The sequence below is a fragment of the Xenopus tropicalis genome, chromosome 9 (genome assembly GCF_000004195.4).
Source record: "Xenopus tropicalis strain Nigerian chromosome 9, UCB_Xtro_10.0, whole genome shotgun sequence".
Taxonomy (NCBI): domain Eukaryota; kingdom Metazoa; phylum Chordata; class Amphibia; order Anura; family Pipidae; genus Xenopus; species Xenopus tropicalis.
Genome location: NC_030685.2, coordinates 36101142 through 36125862, shown reverse-complemented (window position 1 = coordinate 36125862; position 24721 = coordinate 36101142). Strand labels below are relative to the sequence as shown.

General features: G+C 37.3%; 2 protein-coding genes across 11 annotated transcripts in view; one reads left to right on the top strand and one right to left on the bottom strand.

Moving 5' to 3' along the window:
• Nucleotides 1–1465: 1465 nt before the first annotated feature.
• Nucleotides 1466–10891, bottom strand: LOC549936 (fibroblast growth factor receptor substrate 2). 9 transcript variants are annotated; one of them, XM_012970456.3, is made up of 6 exons: nt 10777–10884; nt 9965–10032; nt 7328–7514; nt 3886–3999; nt 3689–3807; nt 1597–3566 (listed from the first exon to the last, which is right to left on the bottom strand). In XM_012970456.3, exons 2-6 carry the CDS (start codon nt 10025–10027, stop codon nt 2742–2744), a joined length of 1308 nt encoding a protein of 435 aa, XP_012825910.2. In that variant the 5' UTR covers nt 10028–10032; nt 10777–10884; the 3' UTR covers nt 1597–2741.
• Nucleotides 10892–12520: 1629 nt separating this feature from the next.
• Nucleotides 12521–24721, top strand: part of parn (poly(A)-specific ribonuclease) — an 83399-nt gene continuing 71198 nt past the window's right edge. Inside the window, exons 1-8 of one of the 2 annotated variants that reach the window (XM_012970508.3) lie at nt 12521–12685; nt 14675–14752; nt 16967–17046; nt 18816–18883; nt 18981–19062; nt 20802–20862; nt 21647–21812; nt 23785–23847. In XM_012970508.3, coding sequence (XP_012825962.2) covers nt 12667–12685; nt 14675–14752; nt 16967–17046; nt 18816–18883; nt 18981–19062; nt 20802–20862; nt 21647–21812; nt 23785–23847 — 617 coding nt within the window. In that variant the 5' untranslated portion in view covers nt 12521–12666. 2 annotated transcript variants of the gene reach the window in all.

Here is a 24721-nt window from a genome sequence, read left to right as displayed (position 1 = left end):
ACAGGATACAAAAGTAACAATAGAACAATAGCAATTAAATTGTAATCTTGCAGAGCAAGTTTAGTAGTAGTAGTGCCAGGGCCAGTGACCCCACCCTCCCTTTTAAAGAGGCAGAAGACATCAGCAAATAATTTAAGAGCTATACAAAATGAAGACCATTTTAAATGTTGCTAAGAACAAGACATTCTAACAAACCATAATAAGTTATTCTCCAGAAAAGATGAAAACTGTGGACAGATATTAAAGGCACCCGTCAACATCAAATGTGTTTACATAGAGAGAACTAGTTGTCTAGTTGTTGTAGGTCATGGTTAGAGTGGGGTAAAAACAAAGGAATATGCAGATCATAAAATGAATCCTCTGTTTTTGAAATTTTTAGGTAAATCTTTCTTATTCATGTCTGCAACCTAAAAAAGGGGAAAAAAACCAACTATCTTCCGATACCCTTAAAGAGAATTTCAAACAGGACTACTTTAATGTACCAGTGGGCCCTGGGCAGAGACCCCATTGGTGGGTCCCTGCTTCTGTTCAAAGCAATTACAGTGAAGATGAAAATAAGAAGAGATCAGAGATTGATAAAATTGTCTGTGCTTACTACGGTACAAATAACATCCCTCATGAACATTTGCTTCAACAGAAAGTTAAAAAAAAAAACCTCAATAGGTTAGAATGGCTGTAGAACTCTTCCATATCTAGGGAATGGTTTAGTTAAACATTAGAGAAAAAAGAAATATCCTGGGCCTAAGCCACTTTTGCATATCTGTATAAAAGTTTAATTGCTATTGTGTTGTATATGAATTTCCAAAATCACAATGAAAAGAATGAAGAATGTATATACTCACTGAACATATGTATGATGTGCAAATAAAGTACAAAACAAAAACAGAAATGACTGCCTAAAATATAACAATACCAAGACTTTTTTTGTGACCTACACTTCCAAAATTTGGGAATCCCACTATTTTTAGAAATTGTGTCTGCTTCATTTATAAGTCTCGGGTAATTTGTTCTACACTTCATTAAACTTGGTGAAAAAAGAGAGAGACAGGTGTTCAGTCACTATTACAGAGAAAAAGGAACCATCTTTAAAAATGTGAATTATTTGATTAAAATGGAGTACATGGGAGATAGCCTTTCGGTAATTTGGAACTTTCTGTATAATGGGTTGAGAATCTGCCTGAATTTGGGATGCCTAACAAACTGGCAACCTCACGTTATTTATATTTTATATTTTTAACAAACACACCCTTCTATTGTAAGGTTGTAGAATACCTTGGTGCCTTATAAATAGATATATAACCAATTTATACCAATTTGGTCTTTGAATTGCACATATACTTAAAAGAAACTATGGCAAAAATAAACATTTGGTAGAAGTTTCATCTCATAGTATTAAATTGTCTGAATATAGTTAATTTCTGCAACCCTGTTCATATAGCAGAAATAATCATTGTGTACAACCATCTTATTTGCTATACGATATATTGTATATACTGGGACATTTTACAAACCCACACATAACAGTTATGGGCCCGTACGTGTGACAATATGGGAAATCTACTAAATAAAAATACTAACATATATAACAACATCCACTAACAGTTACCAAAATGTAAGAGCTTTAATGCACCAGATGTGAGAACAGAATTAGTATATAGTCCGCTGGCTGGCATTCATACTGTGCAATACAGAATAAATAATGCTGTGACTAATACAATTAACAATACCAGTTCCAAAAATATATTACAACAGCATTTTTGGATAGTAAGTTGTTTGCGAGCGACATAATTGTATCTAGACATCTAAAGATGCTTTATTGCTTCTGTAATATTCCCACTTAGGCATCAGAAGTGCTCCTTGTCAGTAAAACAAAATTTAGTTTAAGCATCCACTATAAACAATGCACAAAACAATTATGTTTACACTAAACCTTTGCCCCACCCCAGATCCTTGAGGTCTTGGGTTCTTCTTAGAAACTGCTAAATGCAGCTGAACATCCACCCCAAAATATAAAATCATATTTGTTTGTTAACAAGAAATTAAGTGTAAATGTATAAAACTTTGGAAGAAAAAAAACAAAAAAAAAAAAGTTTTTCTCAAACTTCAGACTTTTTCCACAGTACATGTTTATATTTTGAAGTTTGCCCCAGTCCAGTAAACCCATATACCAATCCCAATGTTTTGTTTTTTTTAAATAGTCTTATAGTAGGGCAATGGTAAAATAAGTTAGTTGCTATGGGGCATTGAACCATTTTAGACTTTGTTCCTTTGTTAATATATAACCCAAATTATATTACAGCACCTTAATGTGCAGGGTCAGTGTGGCACTTCAATTACTTTATGGAAAAAGGCAAATGTTATGAATCTAATAAGCTTGTTCAAAAATAGTTATGAAATAGCTTAGCACTGGCTCACTTTCAGGAATATTTTATTGCCTTCGACTGGGCTGCTGGAGAGCTAAAAATTAGTCCTATTTTTAATACTTGAATATAGAAAAAAGTTAAGAAGCAATAAAATGGACCAGTTCCACAGTGGACACTTGCAGCATGCTGAACAGCACTTAAGACCAGACTAAAGGCTAAGCAGAGGTAGCTCATATATGCTTATGGGTACATAGCCCGATTTGCTATGTACCCATAGTTGTTGATGTGCAAACCAAATCTTGTGTGGAAATTTATTCAGTCGAGCCTTCATCATCACATATAGACAAATACATTAAATCTATTGGAGGAAGGGTCACGCTAAAAAATATTATGTCTCGTTTTTCTAGTGCCATCATCATGTTGTCTATGGTTCTGTATACGTGACAAAGCAGCCGTTTTCTCCAGGTCCAGTTCAGCATAGAGCTCAGACTGCTGACTAGTTATTGATGGTATAGCCATATCAGGGCTTTGTGGAGTCTGAGGATGTTCAGAATCACAGCCACTTTCCAGCTCTACCTGTATGTAATTAAGTTTCTTAGCATTCTGTGATATCTGCTTCACATCAAAGTTAAAATATGTTGGGATGTAGTCATGAAGAGTTAATGATTCCTGCCTAAAGGAGCACCTCTTAAACAGGGTTTGTCTTGATGGGTTACATTCATTTAAAATCAATGGGTTGTTCTGTTCTAAACTGTACTTTTCCTCAAAGACTGATGGTGATGAGGGCTGACTCTCGTAGCCACCTTCAGATGATTTTATCAGAGCAGAGTTTGTATTATGAGAGTCGGAGCTGCTCACTGACGGCATTAAGCTTCTTGATCTTAAACACTCCTTGGGTAGAGCAATAATATTCTCATACTCTCTTCTTTTTACACAGCATCTCTCTTTGCGCTCATCACTGTCATAACCTGTATCGCAGTTGGCATAGCCGAAATCTCCAATTGTGTTAAGTATTTCCAGATCATCCTTTTTAAACTGGTTTCTCAACAAGACAGATGATTTTTGATAATGATTCCACTCCTCTGCTTCAGTGTTACTATACCTAGAGGAAGTTTGGCTCATTCCACCATCTGAGTTTTTTCTTTCCACTGATAAACATCTCTGCTGCATTCTTTTTTCCTTATACATTGATGTCATGTATGACTAGGAGGAAACACAGAATAGATTTATGAAACTACATGTATGAAACTAGAAGATAAATGTTAAGACATGTGAAGTGTCAACAAGAGTTACTAATGAGAAAAGAAAATAATTTGACTGCTCACTTGATCCAAAGAGGGGGTAACTGATGACCCCACAAAGTCTCCGAAAAATGGCTCAGGCCTCTGAGATGATGAAAAGACTGCTGAATAAGTCTCATATCGATATGGAACATTATATGCACCTGTATAAGAAGACAAAAGTAAGATATCAAAAAGCAAACAAATATATAACGAGGTTCTTTCAGAAAACATCTGCTTACATGTATGAAATTCAGAGTCTGTATCAGAGATGATGCTTATTCTATTATTCTGCATGTTATTCTGGAGCATGTTAAATAAGTCTTCAGCACGCATGCACCTGAAGCCAAATATACCTAAAAATAAACAAAGTTCTAAACAAAAACAAAAAAAGTTGTAGGTATAGCTAAACACATTAAATCACCAATAATGCTGTGTTACCAGTAGATAATAGCAGGACAAGTGAATTCTAAATGGCTCTAAAGGAGAAGGAAAGGTAAAAACTAAGTAATCTTTATCAGAAAGGTCTATGTAAATACAGCCATAAGCACTCACAGAAACGCTGCACTGAGTTCTCTGTCAAAAGAAACAGGATTTGTTGTCTCTATTTTCCTGTGCTAGTGTCTGTGTAGCTCTCTTGCTCCCCACTCCCTCAAGAATGCTAACTCCTCCACCCCCCCTTAGGAATGTGTGATCTGAGCCATTCAGCAGGAAGCTTCCTCATAGTCTTACTAACTGAGCATGTACACTGTTCTTGGTCTTAGTGCAGGAGAGTGGCATTATGGGAATTTTCTTTACAGAGCTCAGCATTTTTTTTTCCTATAAGGCTTCTGATCATCTGAACAGGAGAAATATGGGAGACTTAAGGGCACTATTGAGAGAACTGAAGGTATGCCTACAGCTTGAGATTAACTCTTTATTAGCCTTTCCTTCTCTTTTAAGACCCAACCTCCATGTTTTAGTTTTAACCATTGTAATAAATCAAAGATGGAAATTACTTAAAAAACAAGTTAGTAAAACCTTTAGGGGGAGATAAAAATAAACTAGTTAAGAGTCATGGTCTTTAAAATGTGGTGCTGTGCCCCATAGCAGGTATTAAGGCAATGTTTATTAATTTACCGAACTAACAAATTTAGGTTGGCATTTGTCTTAGAAGATGGAACCTTTCCCACAGTCTAATTGCATATGTTCAAGCTGCATTAGGAGAAGTGGTGCGTGTCAGTCAGGTCATAATCTGTTTTGGTACCTTTGGTAAAGTGTGTGGCAGAGGATGAAACTTACTCAGAGGCAAGCTAATATTCACCAGTTAGCTGTAGTGTATTATGTAACACAGTGCTGTCCAACTGGCGGCCCCCCACCTGTCTGGCTGCTTTGATGGCTTACCTTTGTGTAAGCTTTAAAATGGTATCAGTACTGGCCCCCCTGCATGGTTAACACCTCAGATTCAGGCTGTAAACCCCCTGTATTGTTTAAAAATGTAATCCACTGTGTTGTCCACACCTTTTAATCCCTGCATTATTCACCCCCTGCAGCGTTCACACCTCAGGCTCAGGCTGTAATCACCCACATTGTTCACACCTCAGACCCATAGACCTGTAGGAGCAGTAGAAACCCACAAATAAACCCTGCACACTATAAAAAGAACATATACTGTGGTGGTACTGCAATTAAAAAGTTTTTTAATATATAGTTATTATGCAGACTGTAGGAGCAGTGTCAGCATTGCATCACTGTAGGCTGCCTGTGTGTGCCATACTCTGCCTGAATGTGCCATACACACAGGCAGCATAGGACAGGCAGAGTATGGCACACGCAGGCAGGGTAGGGCACACGCAGGCAGGGTAGGGAACGCAGAGGATGGCAGGTTTTTGCTGTACTACCACCATTAATATGGCTATGGTAATGCAATAACATGGGTGTGGTTTCAAGTGGGTGTGGTTTTAAAAAGGAGAGTGGTCAAAACTAGCTACCATTATCGGCCCTCCACCACGGAGGCCAGAAAAATTCCAGCCCTCGGTACCACAGAAGTTGTACAGCACTGATGTAACAGAATGTGGAGCTTATCCCACAGAAAACCTGCTGTCTGGTCAGTTGCCACTGTTGCACTGTGAATTTAGTGGGCGTTTTCAAGATCTCTAAACATCTATGAGATGGATGCCACATGGAGAAAATTTAAAGCACACTATTCATTGGTAAGTGCAGCTATATTATAAAGATAATGGGGCCCAACAGCTGAACCATTGATAGAATATGAAATCATTACTGCCTATTTTTCCTAATACATAAATACCTGGTCTGTCTCTCAATGTTTAATTAGCAACGTCATGGGAAAAACCTTGACAAAGATCTTGGGTCCCATAGAATGGATATTTAAGATCTCACATGGTACTGTGGAGAGGGATCCGCACTCTCAAATCCCTGTGGAACTGCTAGAAACTGTTCACTTAGTTTTATCTTGAGACACTTGGGTTTTAGCAAATGGCAAGTTAATGAAACCAGATTTACACTACAGGATTGGGACCTATTATCCAGAATACTTGGGACCTGGCGTTTTCCGGATAAGGGATCTTGCCATAATTTGGATCTCCATAACTTAAGTCTGCTAAGATTTAAATATTAAATAAACCCAATAGGCTTGTTTTGCATCTTAGTTAGAATCAAGTACAAGGTAATGTTTAATAATTACAAAGATAAAAGGAAATAATTTTTAAAAATTAGAATTATTTGCTTATAATGGAGACTGAGAGACAGCCTTTTCTGTAATTCGGAACTTTCTGGATAACAGGTTTCCAGATAAGGGATCCCATCCCTGTACAAATGAATCCCCACCAAGTGTTTTGGAATTTGCTTTGGCTGTTGGCTTGTGGGCATGCTCAGTTGTTCTAAGCTCAGATTACTAAACACGCCCCCCAGTCTAGCAGCCAGTGAAGAGATGGCATTGCTGGTTCCCATAGAAACTCGGCTCTAGCTGTCTGCTTCAGTTTTTTGCTCCTGAGCTCAGCTTTACCTACAGTGCTCAAACATAGTAGAACTTTTATGAGAGACAGTTGTGCCTGTGTAATCCTGTATTCTTGATGAAATGTATGCTGAATAAGGGTCTGTGTTTATATGCCGTTTGCAGATTTAAATGTATCGGATTATGTATCAGAGGAAAAATGGCCACTGGGTGAAAGCTGCTATTTACTTTAGGAAAATGTGATGGTACTAGCAAGTGGAGGGGATATACGCAGTTCAAATGATGCCATTTGGGTGGGGGTGACGTACCCAACTGATATATATTGTAGGCAAATGTAGGCTTTAAATGTCCTTTAAATATATGTTTTTATTTATTGGGTTATGCATCCAAAATTGTAGTTCACATGGTTTTACTCAGAAAACAATTACAAAATATATAGCTTTTTATACGACCCTTTGCGTTTTTCATGTCAAATGTCCCCTGACATGCCACTAGCTTGCGCATCCTTCAGAACAAGATTGACAGAAGATGCATGTCACTAGGGAAACATGTATTTACTGCTATAGTATGTCAGGCATTAAGTAAAGGGCTCTCGTGCCAGTCAGTGCCGTGTTCTGCACTGAATTTTTATCTTTTATCTTACTCTACGCACATTTACACTACAACATGCATATTGCTATCATGGTTCCCCCTCTTCTGTATCACGTTTATTCATTTCATTGCATTACCTTCTCCAGTTGCACATCTTCTGCCACAGACAAAGGAAAACAAATTGGAATCATAGCCATACTTCACCAGGCTGATGTAAGGCCACCTTACAAGTCCCCCCTTTTTAGGATAAAACATTAAACAGGTTTCTGTAAGCTCCATAATTCCAGGGCATATCTTTTTTCCATCATCATTCACATTTATCACCTTGAATACAAAAAAGTAAAAGTGTACATACTGACCAGACATGTTTTAGACATGTATCTGTTGGAAAGTAACAGTGCTTTATATTAGAATTCTTTTTTTGACATGCTGTTACATACATAATCACATTTCACATCATAGCTCTACAAAAACAAGTATAATGAAGCATACAGCGTCCATGGTCCCATTTACCTCAAAGAAGCCTCATAGAAAAACAAACAATGGTACACAAAGCAGAAACTGGGACTTATTTACTAAAAACGGTGAAATGTCAAATTTAATGACAATAATGTGTGTTAAAAGGAAAAGTAACACTAACATTTTTTAAGTAAAAAAAGCTATTCTACCCTGCACCAATAACTGCCCTATCCTGCAAACCACTTAGTATTTTAAATGCTTTAATAGAAAATACCTGCTAAAACTTGGCTTCCTGTCAATTGAACTACAGCGATGGAAGAAGCAGCATCCACTATGTGACGATCGATTGATTGAGCCTAGCCTGACTCCTCCTTATACAGAAGGAAGGCTAGGCTCGATCAATCGATCGTCACATAGTGATTGCTGCTCCTTCCTTCGCCGTATCGCCGTCGTTCAATTGACAGGAAGCCAAGTTTTAGCAGGTATTTTCTATTAAAGCATTTAAAATACTAAGTGTTTTGCAGGATAGGGCAGTTTTTGGTGCAGGGTAGAATAGCTTTTTTACTTAAAAAATTCTAGTGTTACTTTTCCTTTAAAACAACCTAAGCTTCAAGAAATGAAAACAGGAGTTTCCCTTTGAAGTACAGTTGTTTACAAGGTTTCGGCAGTATAGCTTTAATGTTACAATATGGGACAGCATTTACAATACCTTTCTAAAAATCCAAATATAGTAAAAGAAAATGGGGAGATATTGTGGGCATCTTCAGAAGCACAGATCTTAACTTAAAAAACAAGTAGTCTTGTGCTGGTTACAGCATTCCAAAATAGAATATCTAGCATTTCTTGCCTTTTCCCTTTGTAGAACTTTAGTTCTCCTTTTTAGTTTTATACTTTATTTAATAAACAAAAACTATGAACATGTGATGATATTTATTACAATGTATATTTTCATTCTAGAAACAGCAATGCCATTCTATTAGGAAGGTGAATGTTGTTAGGAATGATAAATGAATGTTGCAATATAAAAAAAAAAAAAAATTAAAGTACACCACTTTTTCCACTTACCTTAATGGATGGTGTGCAATCAACACATACACATAATTGCGATTTTTCCTGCAACCATTGGTCACAAGAAAGATCGTTCATACCCTCCACCGACATTCAGGGCTGAATCGTCAGATATGGAGGTAGAAACAATAGGAATTCTACCCCTATCTGCCTTAAACGCAGCATTTGCGACATTGTTCACCTTGGCAATCCACCATACACACACCGAACATAGTACAAAGCCTCATTTTGTACCATGATATTGTTGTGTGTATGGCCAACTTAAGGCTGAAGCCACTTGGTGCTGATTTTCAGCCTGCAGATAAATGTAGGCTGAGAATCCACCCCTACGCTTAAAAAATTGGAAAGTGGAAAAAGCGCAAAACTGCTCGCATTTTCCACTGAATTCCACTGAGTGTGCCCGCACCGGGCTCAACACAATGGCTCTCGGTACAGGCACATCAATAACATTTTTAGTCTGAAGTCACACAGGGTGGATTCTCAGCCTGTGGATAAACGCAGGCCTAGAATCAAATATTAACTCAATGCATTGATTAATAACCTGCAGCATCAGCAGACAATATCTGCCTTTGTATAATGGAGGCAAACTATAATACTGTTAATAATACTGTTAATTTTTACACATATCAGCAACTAGCTAGACTTGCAGGGCCTGCTAGTTTTATTTTTTCCAGATATTATGTGTGTCTTTTTATGTAATTTTATGCATTGATAAAAGATATACATATTTGATCAGATTCACAAGTTTTATTAAGAAATATTATTGGAATTAGAATGTTGTTAAACATCAAAATCCCTTCCATTGCTTTTTATTATTTATTTTTGTTAAGATCTTTGGTGGGTGTAGTACCTGAAAACAAATGAACTGAAAAAAAAAATGTGTTTAAAAAACCCTTTAGTGAATTCCAGGTGTAAAAGAACATTTAAATCAAATTTAATGCAACATGAATGCCCCCTCAACTGAATATTTACCCTTCAATTGTTAGGCTGGTTGACATTTGCTGCAATGCTGCCTGCCTTTAGTTGTTTAGAGTAGAACATGAAAGTGAATGTGCAAATAAATATATGAAATCCAAAGTGATATAGAGCAAAAATACTAGACATAAAAGGGAGATAATTATGTAAGAATATTTTTTTTTTACAGTTTCAGTTGTAAATGACTTTAGTATATATGCAGTTTATGCATTACTCATATAAATAATAAGCATACACTTCTACCAGCAGATTTTAGAAAGAGTAGGACTTACCCAAAATCTGTTCTCTGCCTCTTCAGTGAAATGTTTGGTTCCACTACACAAGCAAAGACCCATGTCTCCTACAAAAGAACACTTGAATAAAATATCTGCTTCATAGAATGGTTTAATATGTAACAATTTCTAAAGAATCATTAAGCCACATTTAATGTTACCTCAAGATAATCATACACTAGTAACAAAATGAAAAAAAAACAAAAAACTGAGTAAACATTCACTACCAAAGTTCAAGCAGTCACATATAGAATTGGAAAGTTTGCAGACATATTAAACTATATACAAAACACTAACATCTAATAAACCCCTAATGCCTTAATTTTTCATTACAATGTCTTTCCACACAAGATACCAAAAGTCTGAAGCTAGGTAAATCACTAAGTAAATCATGAACAATGCCTTGGGCATTATAACTTATTGTAAACTACTAAAGTTAACATGTACTGCGTATTGATTTAGTTTGTAGATTATGATTATCTTATTCAGGTGTTTATCTACAGCACCTGGTATCCCTACATAGCCAAACACTGTGCCCTTGATTTGCATTTGCACTTGACGTTGCTTTTTATGCATTTAAGCAACTAAATTTTTCAACATGTGCTTGGTAAGTTAACTATACTGCTTATTTAAGACTTCTTATATGTTCCTTGTATGGTTTATAGTTATACAAATATAACCGTATCCTTTAAATAAAGCACGGTTGTGATAACATTTTCATAGAAAACATATTTCCATACACCCACGATTCATCAATTCCTTACAAAAAAAAAAAGACTTTAAAGACAAATGAAATGCTGTTTCAAACTTACAAATAACACTTCAGGAGGCCTCACTTTTTCCCTTCAGGTTTCTATAGAAACAAACTCAGCTATTAAGAAGAACTCATTAGCTCTCCAGCCAATCACAACACACATCAGTAGATTTCATCATGTGAGCTTCTCTTGAAAGGCTCCTGCCTACACATGGGGAGGAATAATGATTGGCTATACTCCCTGTTTAAACAAAGTGCTCAATAGTTAGTATAATGCTGTGACTGACATGCCTTATTTTTGTAGATATCCTATAATAAAGATGAGTTCTGGCCACATGGGCTGTATCACTTGACTGACAAGCTTAGTATTTGTTGCCAGGTTTTTGGTTCATGGTGCTTAGCCCACAGAATTGCTGGAACCTTTCATGCAACCTTTTGTGCTGCAAATAACTAGCTCCACCCTTATAAAACCATACACCTTTATTTTGTAATGGCTATCAAACATGTCATTTAAAAGCATACTACAAAGCTGTAACATCTCTTTCTGAAGTCTGCCTGTATGAGTTACATCTTTTGCAAATGCAGCTTGCTTAGATAGGGTTGCTATGACAACATATCAACTAATCCCATGCAGTGTTGGACTGGCCCACCAGGATACCAGGAAAATTCCTGGTGGGCCCTCCTGCTCACCTGCCTTGTATGCCTAAACCATGGCCATTAAGTAATTCTATATTAAAAGAAACAGAAGAAATGGAGGAAAAAAAAATAATAGTATGTTTAAAGAAGTAATAAAACTAAAAAAGACTAAAGAAAGTGAGTGAGCAGAGAAGGGGAGAGTGGGCCAAATGTCTAAGGTTTAATGCTGGGCCCTTGGCACCCCAGTCTGACACTGATTCCATGTTCTCTTTTAAAAGCATTATAATCCATGACTGGATCATTATCATCATGATATAAAGGAATTAGTTGGTCTCTGTGCCTTAACAGCCTCTTTCACGTTGAATTTTAGTTCATAGCTTAAAAGTGTCTGCTTAAAAATTGAATTAAACTTGACAATTGCTCCAATACCTAACATATCACTTAAAGATAGCCTCAACAAAATGTTGTTTTCATTGGCGTCCTGCCATTGTGTAATACATTCTAAAGGAATCTGCTGTAAATTTCTTTGTGCTTACTGTACCACTTTAGTGAAATCTCCTATGGTGTGCATTATTTCTAAAATGTTCTAAGAAAACAAAATACATGTTTGAGTTCACCTTTAAATTAACTTTCTCTGTGACAACCTGCAATCCTACATTACACACATACACACATTAGCTAGCTGGGACACTCACTTACAATACACATGCATGTCCCCCAAAATGGCCAACTGCAGGGCAAGCTCCCTTCCAGTGCCCGAGGCAATACATTGGGGGGGGGGCGTTAGGTATCATCATTTTAAGTTACAAGCTAGCATGTGGCTGCTAGAAAAAAAATAACAATGAAGACCAACTAAAAAGATGCTAAAACTAGGACATAATAAAAGTTCATTTAAACGCGACCAACGCTTGTAAAATGCTTTATTTCACGTGTTTCCTTTTTTATTTTTCCAGAATACATATAAAACAATGGCGTTAACAGAGTGCTGAGTTATTTCGGGGAGTAATGAGTACCAGCAGAACCCGAACCTTGAAAGAAACCATGCCTTTCCTCGGAATGTTTTGCAAAAACGACGCGCTACTAGCGTCACAAATACCCAGGAATCCCGCCTACCGAGGAAAGCTAAAATAAGCGGATTTGCTGTCATTATTAGACACGCCTCCCCCTTGCGTTTCACTGTGGAAGGAACAGGGGACACCTAAGAGGTTGGTGTCAGTGCGAGATCCCAAGAACCGGAAGTGATACCGTGAGGAGGCGTTAAAGGGCCGCCGGGTTGAGTTTTGTTGGCAGCGCTGGTGCAAGGTTTGCAAAGATGGAAATGACCAGGAGCAGTGAGTGTGCCCCCCATTTAACCTCGTGTCACTATGAACCCCCTACCCCGCGGCACACACACACACGCTTAGCCTTACACTGCTGTTTGCTGCTCTCTTTTATTCATCCTTTCAAATTACTGCTCAAAGGGGGTTTCTGCTAAGGCATTCTGTTACGTACTTTTAATTTATTTCCGTGTTTAATTCAACCCTTCTAGTTACAATTATGCAATTATTGGTTTCATTCTGTTTATCCTAGCTGGAACCTGCGCTGCAATGGTAGTTGCTTCATTACAATACTCCTTATTCATTGATAGCTGTATAAGGGATGAAGGTGGATATTAGATAGCACTAGAAACCCCATCTGTTACAACTAGTTATATATTTCAATGCAAAAAAAAAAAATTCACTACTGAACCCAACTTAATCGTGTAGATGCATACGCAGCATGGCACTTTCGCATCCAACCGGGGCAGCTTGTGGTGTGTGAGGGCATACAGTTACATATAGTTAACACATAAGTATCAGTGCAATTATATTTTGACCCATGTTAATACTTTCAACTTGTCTGTTGCATTTTGTCGATATGACACCATGCAACAAAAGTACTCGTGGAATTTAGCCCTAACACTGCAAACTAGCCAATTTAGGGAAGGGTGTCAAACTAAATTTTCAGGAAAGAAATGTGCTGTACTGATTCACTTGGTGTATGGCAGTAAACATTTTTGGGCAAAGACACACAAATGACTCTTAACTGACTTCTTGTTGCAGGCTGTATAGAGACTCTATTGTGTCCTGCAACCCTAAGGTGGCCACACATGTACGAAAGATGGTTAAATCCACCACTAACCTTCAGGGCTGAAACGGCAGATAAGGAGGTAGAAACAATAGGATTTCTACCTCCTTCTTCCGATTCAGCCCTGACGGCAGATTTTGCTCAGGCGCCTTCTATTGCGCCCGATCAAAATCTTTTAACCTGGCCGATCGGTGAGTCGACCGATATCGGCCGACTCTCCATACACGCACCGAATATTGTACGAAACGAGGTTTCGTACGGTATTATCAGTGCGTGTATGGTCAGCTCTACTATGTCTAATAAAGTGATACCCTCAGAAACCATAAAAATATATATATATTTTTTTAATACAATCCTTGCCTGATTAGAGACTGATAACTAAAGTATAGTCAGTGCACAGTTAAATCACCCCCTTTAGTCTGTTAAAAATATGCACTATAAAATCTTCACTTGATTTTTGCTAATCTCCCACCAACAACTGTTTTCTTTTCCCTGAGAAGATGGTGACCATTATTATGTTCATGTTGACATTGGCCTTGAGGCAGCCATACATGGGTCAGTTTTGTACACTCTCTGACTAATTGGTCCATCGGCTAAAAGAATGGAGGGTGTACATGGGACCATACTGTTTGCACAAAGTAGGAAGTGAAGAGGAGCTGCGGCTCCAATTCTCCTCCCCCTCTGCCAGTGTCCCATGCACTGGCAAACATGGTGCATCAGCAGATTAAATTTTCAAATCCTCCCTATTCCTGAACAAGCTAGTATCCATGATATTGGTAACACTTGGCAGATCAAAATACATGCGTTTATAAACAAAACTGCAATGGTTGCCATACACTGAGCAATATGCAAAACAGTTGCCAATTGTCTCAACACAATTTTCTATGGTCCCATCAGATCTCGGCGAATGTATGCACTGAAAATCTCTGTAGCCAATACCTTCCATCAGTGTTAAGGAGTTGGCACACACCTTCCCTTCTCTTGTCTTTAAGGCTCACTTAATGCACTTTTCATGCAGTGTTAGCTTTGGTATAAAAATTATATTCTTAACCAATGACGTGTAAATCTTTTACTAAAGCAGTGATCTTAATTGCTGACATGGAGGATCATCTCTATAATTTAAGATAGATGACACTTTTACTTTATAATGCAAGAAATAAGGGCAAATGTACACACAATCTCACATTCTTAAATTGCTTTTTTATTTTTGCTAGATTTTAAGGATAATCTGCCAAAAGTTTATAAAGCAATTGAAGAGGCAGACTTCTTGGCTATTGATGGTGAATTTTCAGGTTTGTATTTCCAAGGTCCTTTTCGTATTTAAAATGTTAGTATATTTTTTTGGAGGGTTAACTTTTCCTTAAAATACAAAGGGTTGGTGTCCATACAAAGAATAAGAAACTATCATTGGCGTAATGATAACCATTCTGAGCCAATTTTATATATAATTTTTTATCGGTAGTTCTCCTCTGGCAATTCCCATAATGCCTTGAATAATTTAAGAAAGAATAACTAGTATGCAAGCCATTTTTGGAACTGTAGGATGTCTGATTTCTGATTATTTTATCTGGTAATGGTATAGAAAAGGACTGAAAACTGCTTTAAGTTGCAATTTCCCTTACAAATTACTATAATATAAAAGATTCAAAGCAAGTTATATACATCACTTCGGCAAAAAGTATTAAAGGAAAACTAAACCCTAAAAATGAATATGGCTAAAATGCCATAGTTTATATACTGAACTTAATGTAGCAGCAGTTCTATAATTGTAATAATCCAGGTCTTTACAATTGTCACAGAAGCTTCCAGTCTTTAATTTTATTAGAAGTGTCAGTGACGCTCGCATGCTCAGTGAGCTCTGGTAAACTGTGGTGAAGCTAAGTTAAGGGGTTGTCGCAAATATCAAGCAGGTACAGAAGCTCAAAACCTAATGTACAACATTTCTAGCCTGCTTCTATACTTCACAGAAAAGTGGCTGTGGGTATTCTTTAATTAGCAGCTGCAAAGGATAGAGGCAGTGCTGTGTTGGCGGGTATCATGAAATATGGTATGTACATTCACAAAGTGTATAGTGGTGGTCTTGGTTTGACTTGGCAGTCAAGGGACTTATGTGCTATACACACATGCAAACACAGCCCATTACATTTCTGCCCACAACCAGTTGTTAGTGCTAAGACTGGCACCACTTAAAAGTTAAACATACTTAACAGTTAAGACTTGTTCCATTACACAGGCTGGTAAGCTGCAAGGGGCAGTTGGCAGCTTTTTGCGGTCTGTGTATGTCCAGCTTTAGATGTAGGCGTAAAATTCTAATGGAATGTAGTAAATTACAAAAAAAGCCCCTGTATTACTAAACAAATTAACTTTATGTTGTACTGCTTCAGTTGAATAAAAGGAAGACCCAGCTTTATTGACTATGAATTGCTAATAACATTTTTAAAAAATATTTATATCAGACATGGGTTTTGTTGTAGAAGCCCACAAATGAGTAGGGACTTATACTTTTCTTGCTTTTGAAAAATCTTTTTTGCTAAATCTTTTTTAATTTTGCTTTAAAGAAGGAGCTATGAAATATTAAAAATTTGTATTTTGACCTTGGTCCTCCATTTTGACAGATTTTCTAAAACTTGTTTTACTTGGGTGCAAAAACTATGGATGCACTGAATCCCGGATTTGGTTTGGTGCATACCTAGTCTGGCAGAACCAAATTCTAAGCATCTGTGCAATATATATTTGTTACAAATTTGTAATGGCTTTTAAATTTGTATATATCAATGCTTTTAAAAGCAGTGTTTGTCTCTGACTTTTTGTAACAAGCCGGTAGACTGACAGATCTGTCATGCTGGAGGAGACTGGCTTTTGCAACATAGTTTAGAGAGTCATAACCAGGAGTTAAGCAAATGCTGGTTTCAATAACAATTACATTTACTAAGCTACATTTTTTTTTTTGGGTTGATGTCCTTTAAAACCATGTGACCGAATCCAAATCCTAATTTGCATATGCTTTTTGGGTCATGGGAGGGTTTAAGAGAACCCCGCGTGTAGTAAAAATATTTAAACTTCCATATTTTATGGAAGTCAAATGAAAAGTCATGTAAATTTAAGGATTCAGATTTGTTTCGTTCAGGGACATGGATTAGAACGAATCCTGCTGAAAAAGGCTGAACTAATTTGCATATACATATTATAATTTGGATTCAGTTATTCAGTCAGAATTTAGTCAGATCTTTTATGCAATGCTCAGGATTTGGCCGAATCCCAAAATAGTGTATTTGGTGCATCCCTACTCAAACTGTAAAATCTTTTAGGTATAGTCATTGATGACTTTTAGGCTGAGGGCAGACAAAGCGGATCCACTTCCGTACGCCGCTTTGTGTGCCTGCACTAAAACCTAAGGCAACAGCCAGAGTGTGCACACACAAAGCGGAGGGGATCGGAGGGCGCCATTACACTTCACAACCTAACACTGTTACGTTACATGCTTAGCTGCCTATTTTCTTCCCCAGGGATAAGTGATGGTCCATCTGTTAGCACTTTAACAAATGGCTTTGATACACCAGAAGAAAGATATACGAAACTGAAAAAGGTCAGTTGCATATATACTTGTATTCTGCTTATGGCCCTCGCATTCATGTACCCATTGCTTTAAAGGAGAATTAAACCTTAGCTCCCCTCCACTGCCCCCACTCCAAGCTTCCTCCCCGCAGCATCTATTATTTTCAGAAATCTCCCTGTGTCCTAACCTGCTAGAAATTTGCACAAAGGGCCATGCTACCCTGCCTTCCAATCCTCTCCTGTCAAAGCACTGACACAGATCTTGGAAGAGAATGCGCAGTCGTATTCAGGTCCTAAATCGGCTTCATCTGCACATGCTCCCGCTAGATCCGTACTAACAATTCACAGAAGAGGTTTAGAAGATGGACAGAACTCAGCATGGAACTCTGTAGATTTTATAGCAGGTTAGTACACAAGAAGACTTCTGAACAGAGGGGAGCTACTCTGTTCAGAAGTCTTGTGTGCTAACCTATAAATGTTTAGAAGTGCCGCACGCTAAGTTTAGCGGCATCTTTTGTCTTCTGATCATCTTCTCTTAGTTGTCAGTATGGATCTTGCTGGAATATGTGCAGTTGAAGCTAAGTCATGACTTAGATTCACATGTGCATGCTCTTTCAAGATCCATTTCGGTTTTCTTACAGAAATTAATGGCAGGTCATGATACAAGGAGGCTTCTGCAAAGAATTAGATGTTGTGGGGAGGGAGCTCGGAGGGCAGCAAGGGGGGACAAGGGTTTAATTCTCTTTTAAAGTAACAGTAACTCTAATAATTGTTAAACTTTGTTCAGGTTAGATGTATTGTTAGAGGGGTATAGAATGGATTTTAAGCTTATTATTTTTTAGTGCTTTATGCAAAAATACCATAAAGTTCTCTTCCTGCTATTTGAGAAAGACGATAGGGCGTCTTGGACTATGCCAGACCCTATGTGCGAGCTCCACAACACTTCCTTAAACTGGAAGCCAGCTGCTGCGAGCAGGTGAAGGAAGATGTAGAATAAAGCACTTGAAATAAAAAAAACATTGTGTATAGTAGATGTACACAATGCATAGCATAGATTTTTAACTGAATAATTTTTAGAATTACTGGTCCTTTGATATTTTGTAACTGAGAGGCTAATTTATTAACATTCTGATTTTAGTGGTTTCAGAGTTTTTTGAAATCACAAATGTCATTTCCATGAAACCACAAATGTCTTGTCATTTATTAAAAGATTCAAATTTAAAAAGCACAAACTAATTGAAATGCAAAATGAAAGGACAAAAACCACAAATTTTTCATGACTTTTACATTATCTTATGAATCTTCATGAACTTACAAGCGAAAATAAAAAGTGAAAATGAAAAACCCGTTGACTTCTACATGACCTTGACAGCTTTTAGATGGCGTACTTTTACATTTGCATTTTTCATGGTTTAGAAACATATTTAAAAAAAAAATAAAATGGTAAAAAAATCAATTAAGCCCAAAACCCATTAATTTTGAAATGACCTATGAACCTTATTTTTATTATTAACATTTATTTATAAAGCGCCAACATATTCCGCAACGCTGTACAATAAGTGGGTTTCATACATTGGACATACAGAGTAACATATAAAGCAATCAATAATCGATACAAGAGGTGAAGAGAGCCCTGCCCAAAAGAGCTTACAATCTACAAACTTTAGTAAATGCCCCATTTGTGTGTAATATCACTGTAAATATTGTTCCAATTTTTTTTTTTTTTTAAAGTTCTATATTAAATATTAGCTACTAATGTATGCCACTCTTAATATTTGCTTTTTTTTTTTTTTTTTTTAGCATTCTATGGAGTTTTTACTTTTTCAGTTTGGTCTTTGCACTTTTAACTATGATAACACAGAAGCAAAGTAAGTAATATATACATATAATTTATTTTCATTTTATCTTAGCCATTTTTATCATCTGTTTGTGTGCTTAAATTGGGGTTTTTTGTTTATTTTGCAGGTACTTCATGAAATCATTTAACTTTTATATCTTTCCAAAGCCATTCAACAGAAATTCTCCAGACAAGAAGTTTGTTTGTCAGGTAGGTCCTAGCTTCTCCCATAATTCCTTATATATTCTGCTAGAAACTTTTTGATTCACTTAGAGCTCATTATCTACTATTTCATTAGTTTTGCTTAGGAAGGAGGAAGTTGAAAGAGTAAAGGGAAGAAAATGTTCCATCCCTAGTTTATAATAACAGACAATATCTCTTTGTAGTTGAAAGTTAACAATAACAGTCCTATTAATTTTAGTTATGTTGAGCATGGGTATATTTTCTGTAAATGCAAGAGGTTATTTTAAATTCTCTTTTTAGATGAAGTTCTTTGAATTGAACCTTGTGGCTTGAAACTGCTACTGAGTAGGAGAAGAATAATTTTCTGTGGTATTCTTCTCTCCTTGTTGCCTTTTTATTTTTTATTTTTATTTTTTTCTTTATCAGCTCTAGTAGTCAAACCCTGCTAATATGGGTTGTAAAGAGTTTTCTAGCTTATGTCACACACAGGAAGATAATCAATTGCAGCAGGATGGTTATAGAGCAAAATAATAAAGAGAATAGGGTTGCACCTTCCACTTGGATATATCTCAAGTCTAATTATATTCCCCCGTTCGCAGGGGGAAAATATAGGGTGTTGAAGGGTTGGGAGGCTTTGGGGTTTTTTTAAATGCGGGGGTGATCTGTTCGTTGGCAAGGGGTGTGGGGACAAGGAGATTCGGCACTATATTCTTCTAAATAGCAGACAATACAAGTGATTGCACGCGTTCCTCTATGGCTCAATTAGTTTAAACTATTCGCGCCGTTACTCGTCTGAGACGAGCGGGACACCTCAGTGCAGCTTTATTTACATTATTGGTTAGATTAATTGCGCCGTGACTCGTCTGAGACGAGCAAAACATTTTTTATTTTCACCTTTCCCGCACTGTGCTTTTTACTGTAGCAGGAATGGGCTTTGCTGAGGCATGGGGAGAAACTTGATACATTTGTTACGAAGCCTCTGGGACAATTGCAACACACGCCGTGTGGGTGAAAAAGCCTTAGGCAAAGAGATACTTTAGTTGCTAACCAAAAAGGATACATTTGTAACATTCGCTCGTCATACAAGATGACAAGCTTGAGTTTTACTACAACAGCACTTTCAATGTGAAACAAATTGACCCTTTTCTCTCCGCTGACTTTCCCCTATCACCTCCACGAACCAAAAGGTTCAGATTTCACCCTCTGTGTTTCTTAACTATTTTTAACCTCAAGGGAAGAACTCATTATTTTTAGTAGTTATTAAAAGTTAAGTTTTATTTCATTCTTTGGTACTGATTCACCTGGTATAAGGGGGAGGGAATGGTGCACCTAACTGGAGTCTTTCTCTCTTTTTATGTGTATATTATGGTTATAGAGCAGTTTGGCTTGTTTCTTAAGGTGGCCATACACATTAAGATCACTCATTTGGCCTAAGGTGGGTGAAATCCGGCTAATCTGATTATTTGGCCTTAGGACAAATGATCAAATTACAACAGTGGTTATAGGAGCAGTCGGACCAAGGGCTGTAACAATGGCCGATGCAGTTCCCAATCCAACGGGAATATCAAACCTGCCCGATTTTCTGCTAGATATTTGCTGGGGATGCCCATACACAGGCAGATAAGCTGCCAGATTGGTCTAAAAGAATTGAATCTTCGCCTTAAATCTGCCTGTGTATGTACAATCATTCAAGAGAGAATGCTGCGGGTGTTTAGGAGAAGGGTTTTTTGTATAGCTATTTACAGGAAAAAATATTTCTCTTTCAGAGCTCAAGTATAGACTTTCTGGCTAACCAGGGTTTTGATTTTAATAAAGTTTTTCGCAATGGTAAGTTCCTTTTCTGGACTTCAATATACTGTTGCCCGTATGTGATCCTGATGCGTAAACCAACTTGTAACTAATTTTAAAGTATGGTCAGTGATGAGCAATAGTGTCTGTTGTGTGCTGCTGCCTGGTAGTCTTATTTGGCTGGGTCAGTCTTCCATTTGTATACTGCAATACCAAAACAGTTGAGAAAAACAATGTAGGAGCACCAGCTATGGATAGGTAACTCACATTTGACACTAACATTTTATCATTTTTTCAAGGGTCATAATTTTAAATTCTATAATACAATATTATATATATTTAGCTATAATGCTGGCTGATATAAAGCATAGCAAACAAAAACCAAAAGCAAATCTAGCTAGCACATCCAGCTAAATGCCATATCATGCTATTGTTTTGTTTCTGCTTTTATTGAAACTTTTTAATCCATCATTATTCAAATTCTTAAGGGCAGTATACCTGCTTTTTCAGCATTGGTGTAATCTGGGTTCTGCAGAACATGTTTTTGTGTGAATGTATAACTTAATATAGCTAGGCTAGGATGCAGAGCTATATTAGTTCACATAGGGAGGGGGAGACGGGGCAATCCTAATAACTATAAGTATACAAAGGTTAAATGCCACTAGGTAAAAGAGGCAGTAGGAAGGAAGTCCCTGCTCTGTTGAGCTTAAAATCAAAGTGTGTACAATTTTAAGTGGGAAATACAAATGATTTTTGTTCTTTTACAGAGTAAAACCTTTTGTTAAAATATGACCGCTTTACAAAATATTTTACTCTTTCCCAGGCATTCCATATCTGAACCAGGAGGAGGAAAAACAGCTGCGAGATCAGTATGAAGAGAGGCGTTCTCAGTCAAATGGAGCCAGCGCAATGTCATATGTGTCTCCAAATGCCTCAAAGACTCCTGTGAGCATCCCAGATGAGCAGAAGGGTTTTATTGACAAAGTGGTGTAAGTTGCTATTTGACCCCCAAGCATATAAGGGGTTTAGATTTGAGTCATTTCTGCTATGTGAGGTGAGCAATTATAAGACATGAGGTCTTCCACAGTTCGTATAAAGTTAAGTATTTTGTCTGAAACAAGATAATCTACTAGTGAGTCCTTGGATTAGGAAGGAAACTAGTTTGTTAGATGAAGTTTATGCAAGCATGTGCAGAACCTTTGAAGACCATGAGGATAGAAGATAATGGTTTGGTTAAAGTTGAGGTTGTGAGCCCAGTGATCTGAGAGCAATCTGATCACTGGAGGATCAATCCTAGTACTCCACTGTAATATGAATGGGCAGTCCTAATGATTTTTTGCTATGACTGTGCTTTTCCATGTAACTGGAACTATGTATTACTTGATTAAATGGGCAAACATTAAACTAGATGCTTCATTTAGAGGCTGGCTGTGCCTATTCCCTCCTCCTTCCTGCCCATCAGTCACTGTCCCTTTCATTGGCAGAGGGCCTTTCTTTAGCCATCCAGTCGGCCTGTGGTCACAGACCCCTTACCATGGTGTCAGCTGGATGGACAGGGGATGGGTTAGTTTCTGATGCCTTCACAGTTCTGGATGGTTTTATGGTGTGTTCTGCTACACCTCTTGTTATATGCGCCTTGATTTATTAGCAGGTCGTGTTGTGTTGAAATCTACCTAATGCTCTCTGCTGTCCTTTGGAATTACTCTGGAAACTGCATCTTCTCCAATAATTGCTCCAGTAGTGCTTTCCACGTTTTGTGTGTACTTAGATGGGGGCAAAGTCCCAGATTTTTATGTCCACTGAAGATTTAAATGGCATACAGCCCAGACAACCCACTACCAGTTTTTAAACTGTTCTGACTTTTATAGCTCGTTTTGCTCATTAGTACCCTAAGGCTCAATAACATAATGGGCTAGAACAGCTTCTCTCAGGCAAATCTAGCTTTATTTATTTTAAAGGAAAACTATACATCCGAACAGTGTAGGTCCCTATAAAAATATATTGCATAAACCAGCTCATATGTAAAACCCTGCTTCAACCCTGCTTTCATTTTCATAAAAATATACTTTTTTTTAGTAGTATGTGTTGTTGGGTAATCCTAAATAGAAAATTGCCATTTGAGGAATTAGGGGCACCTCCTGGGATCATAGGATTCACAGTGCACACAAACAAGCCAAGGCACACATACATGCTAGGTCACATTAGACATCATAGTTCTTTCTTTTGCTTTCACACTCCTTCCGGTTACAGTTAGAACTGCATTATTTCTGGTGGATCTCTGAGGGAGCACGCAGCTATTGGTAAATGATGTGTCAACGGAAAATATGTAAAAGGCCAATATTTACTGATTTGCAGAATCTGTTTACCTGCTTATCTCCTTTACTTCTGCCTACCAGACCCAGGTGATGCCTGTAAAAGGGCTCTCCCTGCCTCAGCTCCACCTCTTCAAAAATGGTAAAGTCCAAATTGCAGATCAGTTTGTGGGTTCCTACAATGACTCAGATTGTCCTCGGCTACAGAAACTGAGACCTTCGTTCATTATGCCAGAAAAGTAGAACTTAAGTCAGAATGAAGGCTTTTTTTAATCTTTTCCATTTTACAAAAAATATGGGATGCTATAATTGGTTTGGTTTACAAAATATCACTCTTGAATCATGGTTAAATGTGAGTGGTTGTTTATCTAAAATGAAAACATTTCAATAGTTACAAAACACTGGCTTAATTATGCATCCAGCAAATTACTGTAGTGGATGGATACAATGGTGCAAGATACCTACAAATTTTCCCAGATTAAATACATTTTTTCCTTTATTTACATGGTGAGTAAAGTCTTTAAAACGTGTTAGGAAAAATGCAGATAATTAGTTGGATTAATGTACTGGCATGTCCAATATTTGGAACAAATGTTTTTCTGATACGATTGTAACCAGGTTTCTAATCTTGGGAAAATGTGATTTCTAGGGAGCGGGTTGAGGATTTTTTAAAAAATGAACAGAAAAGCATGGATGTGGAGCCTTGCACTGGGTGAGTATATTGCCATATTTATAGCTGCAAATTTTGTATGAAACATCTGTCATTCTATCCAGGAAAGGAAATACTTTCCTTGTGTGTACATTTCCTAGGTAATCTCCATTGTTTCTCATTAATGGTGATGGGAAAACTTTGAGTTGGTTGTGGATTTTTTTTTTTTTTTTTTTCTTCTTCAAAAACCTGGAAAGATGTCTTATAGGCAACTCAACACCAAAGCTGCTTTCTGTGCTACAAGTAAAGGGTTTATTATCCAGAATACTTGGCACCTGGAGTTTTCCAGATAAGGTATGGTGATCCATGTTATGGAAATATCTTTTAAGTTTGCTAAAAAAAATATTTAAACATGAAATAAAGGCATTAAGATTTTTTGCCACCAATTTGGATTAATGCTTCAAATTAAGTGCAATATATAGTTTTATTATAGAGAAAATAACTTTTTCAACATTGAGTTGATTGGGAGTCGGAGAATCTGAGCTTTCTTCTCTTTTTTTTATTTTTTGCCAGATAAGGTGTACTATACCTATTAGCTTAACAAGTTAGCACCTCATTTATATCATTCCAATACCACTACCTACATGGCAGGATCCAGTAAAGCTAATGTATAATTTAGGAGGAGCTTTAGGGCAAGGGCAGACTAAGTGGTAATCCGCTTCTCTCAGCCCTGCGCTTTTCTGCCTGGCTGAGAGAAGCGGATCTGCTTCTGTATGCCGCTCTGTGTGCATACATTAATAGTTATGGCAACAGCCAGAGTGTGCACACAAAGACCAGAGCGGATCGGCGGTCGGCCTGGAAAACGCAAAAGCAGAAAGCGCAGAACTGAGAGATCACCTGCCCTTGCCCTTAGACATAAAAATTAAAGGCCATCTGG

Excerpts from the sequence above, each read along its gene's own strand:
- LOC549936 (XM_031892678.1), bottom strand. The coding sequence starts at position 10,540 with ATGCATAAAAAGCAACGTCAAGTGCAAATGCAAATCAAGGGCACAGTG. Across the intron at positions 3,808-3,885 it reads AGACTCTGAATTTCATACAT|GTGCATATAATGTTCCATAT; the intron begins GTAAGCAGATGT and ends CTTCTTATACAG. Across the intron at positions 3,567-3,688 it reads TTACCCCCTCTTTGGATCAA|TCATACATGACATCAATGTA; the intron begins GTGAGCAGTCAA and ends GTTTCCTCCTAG.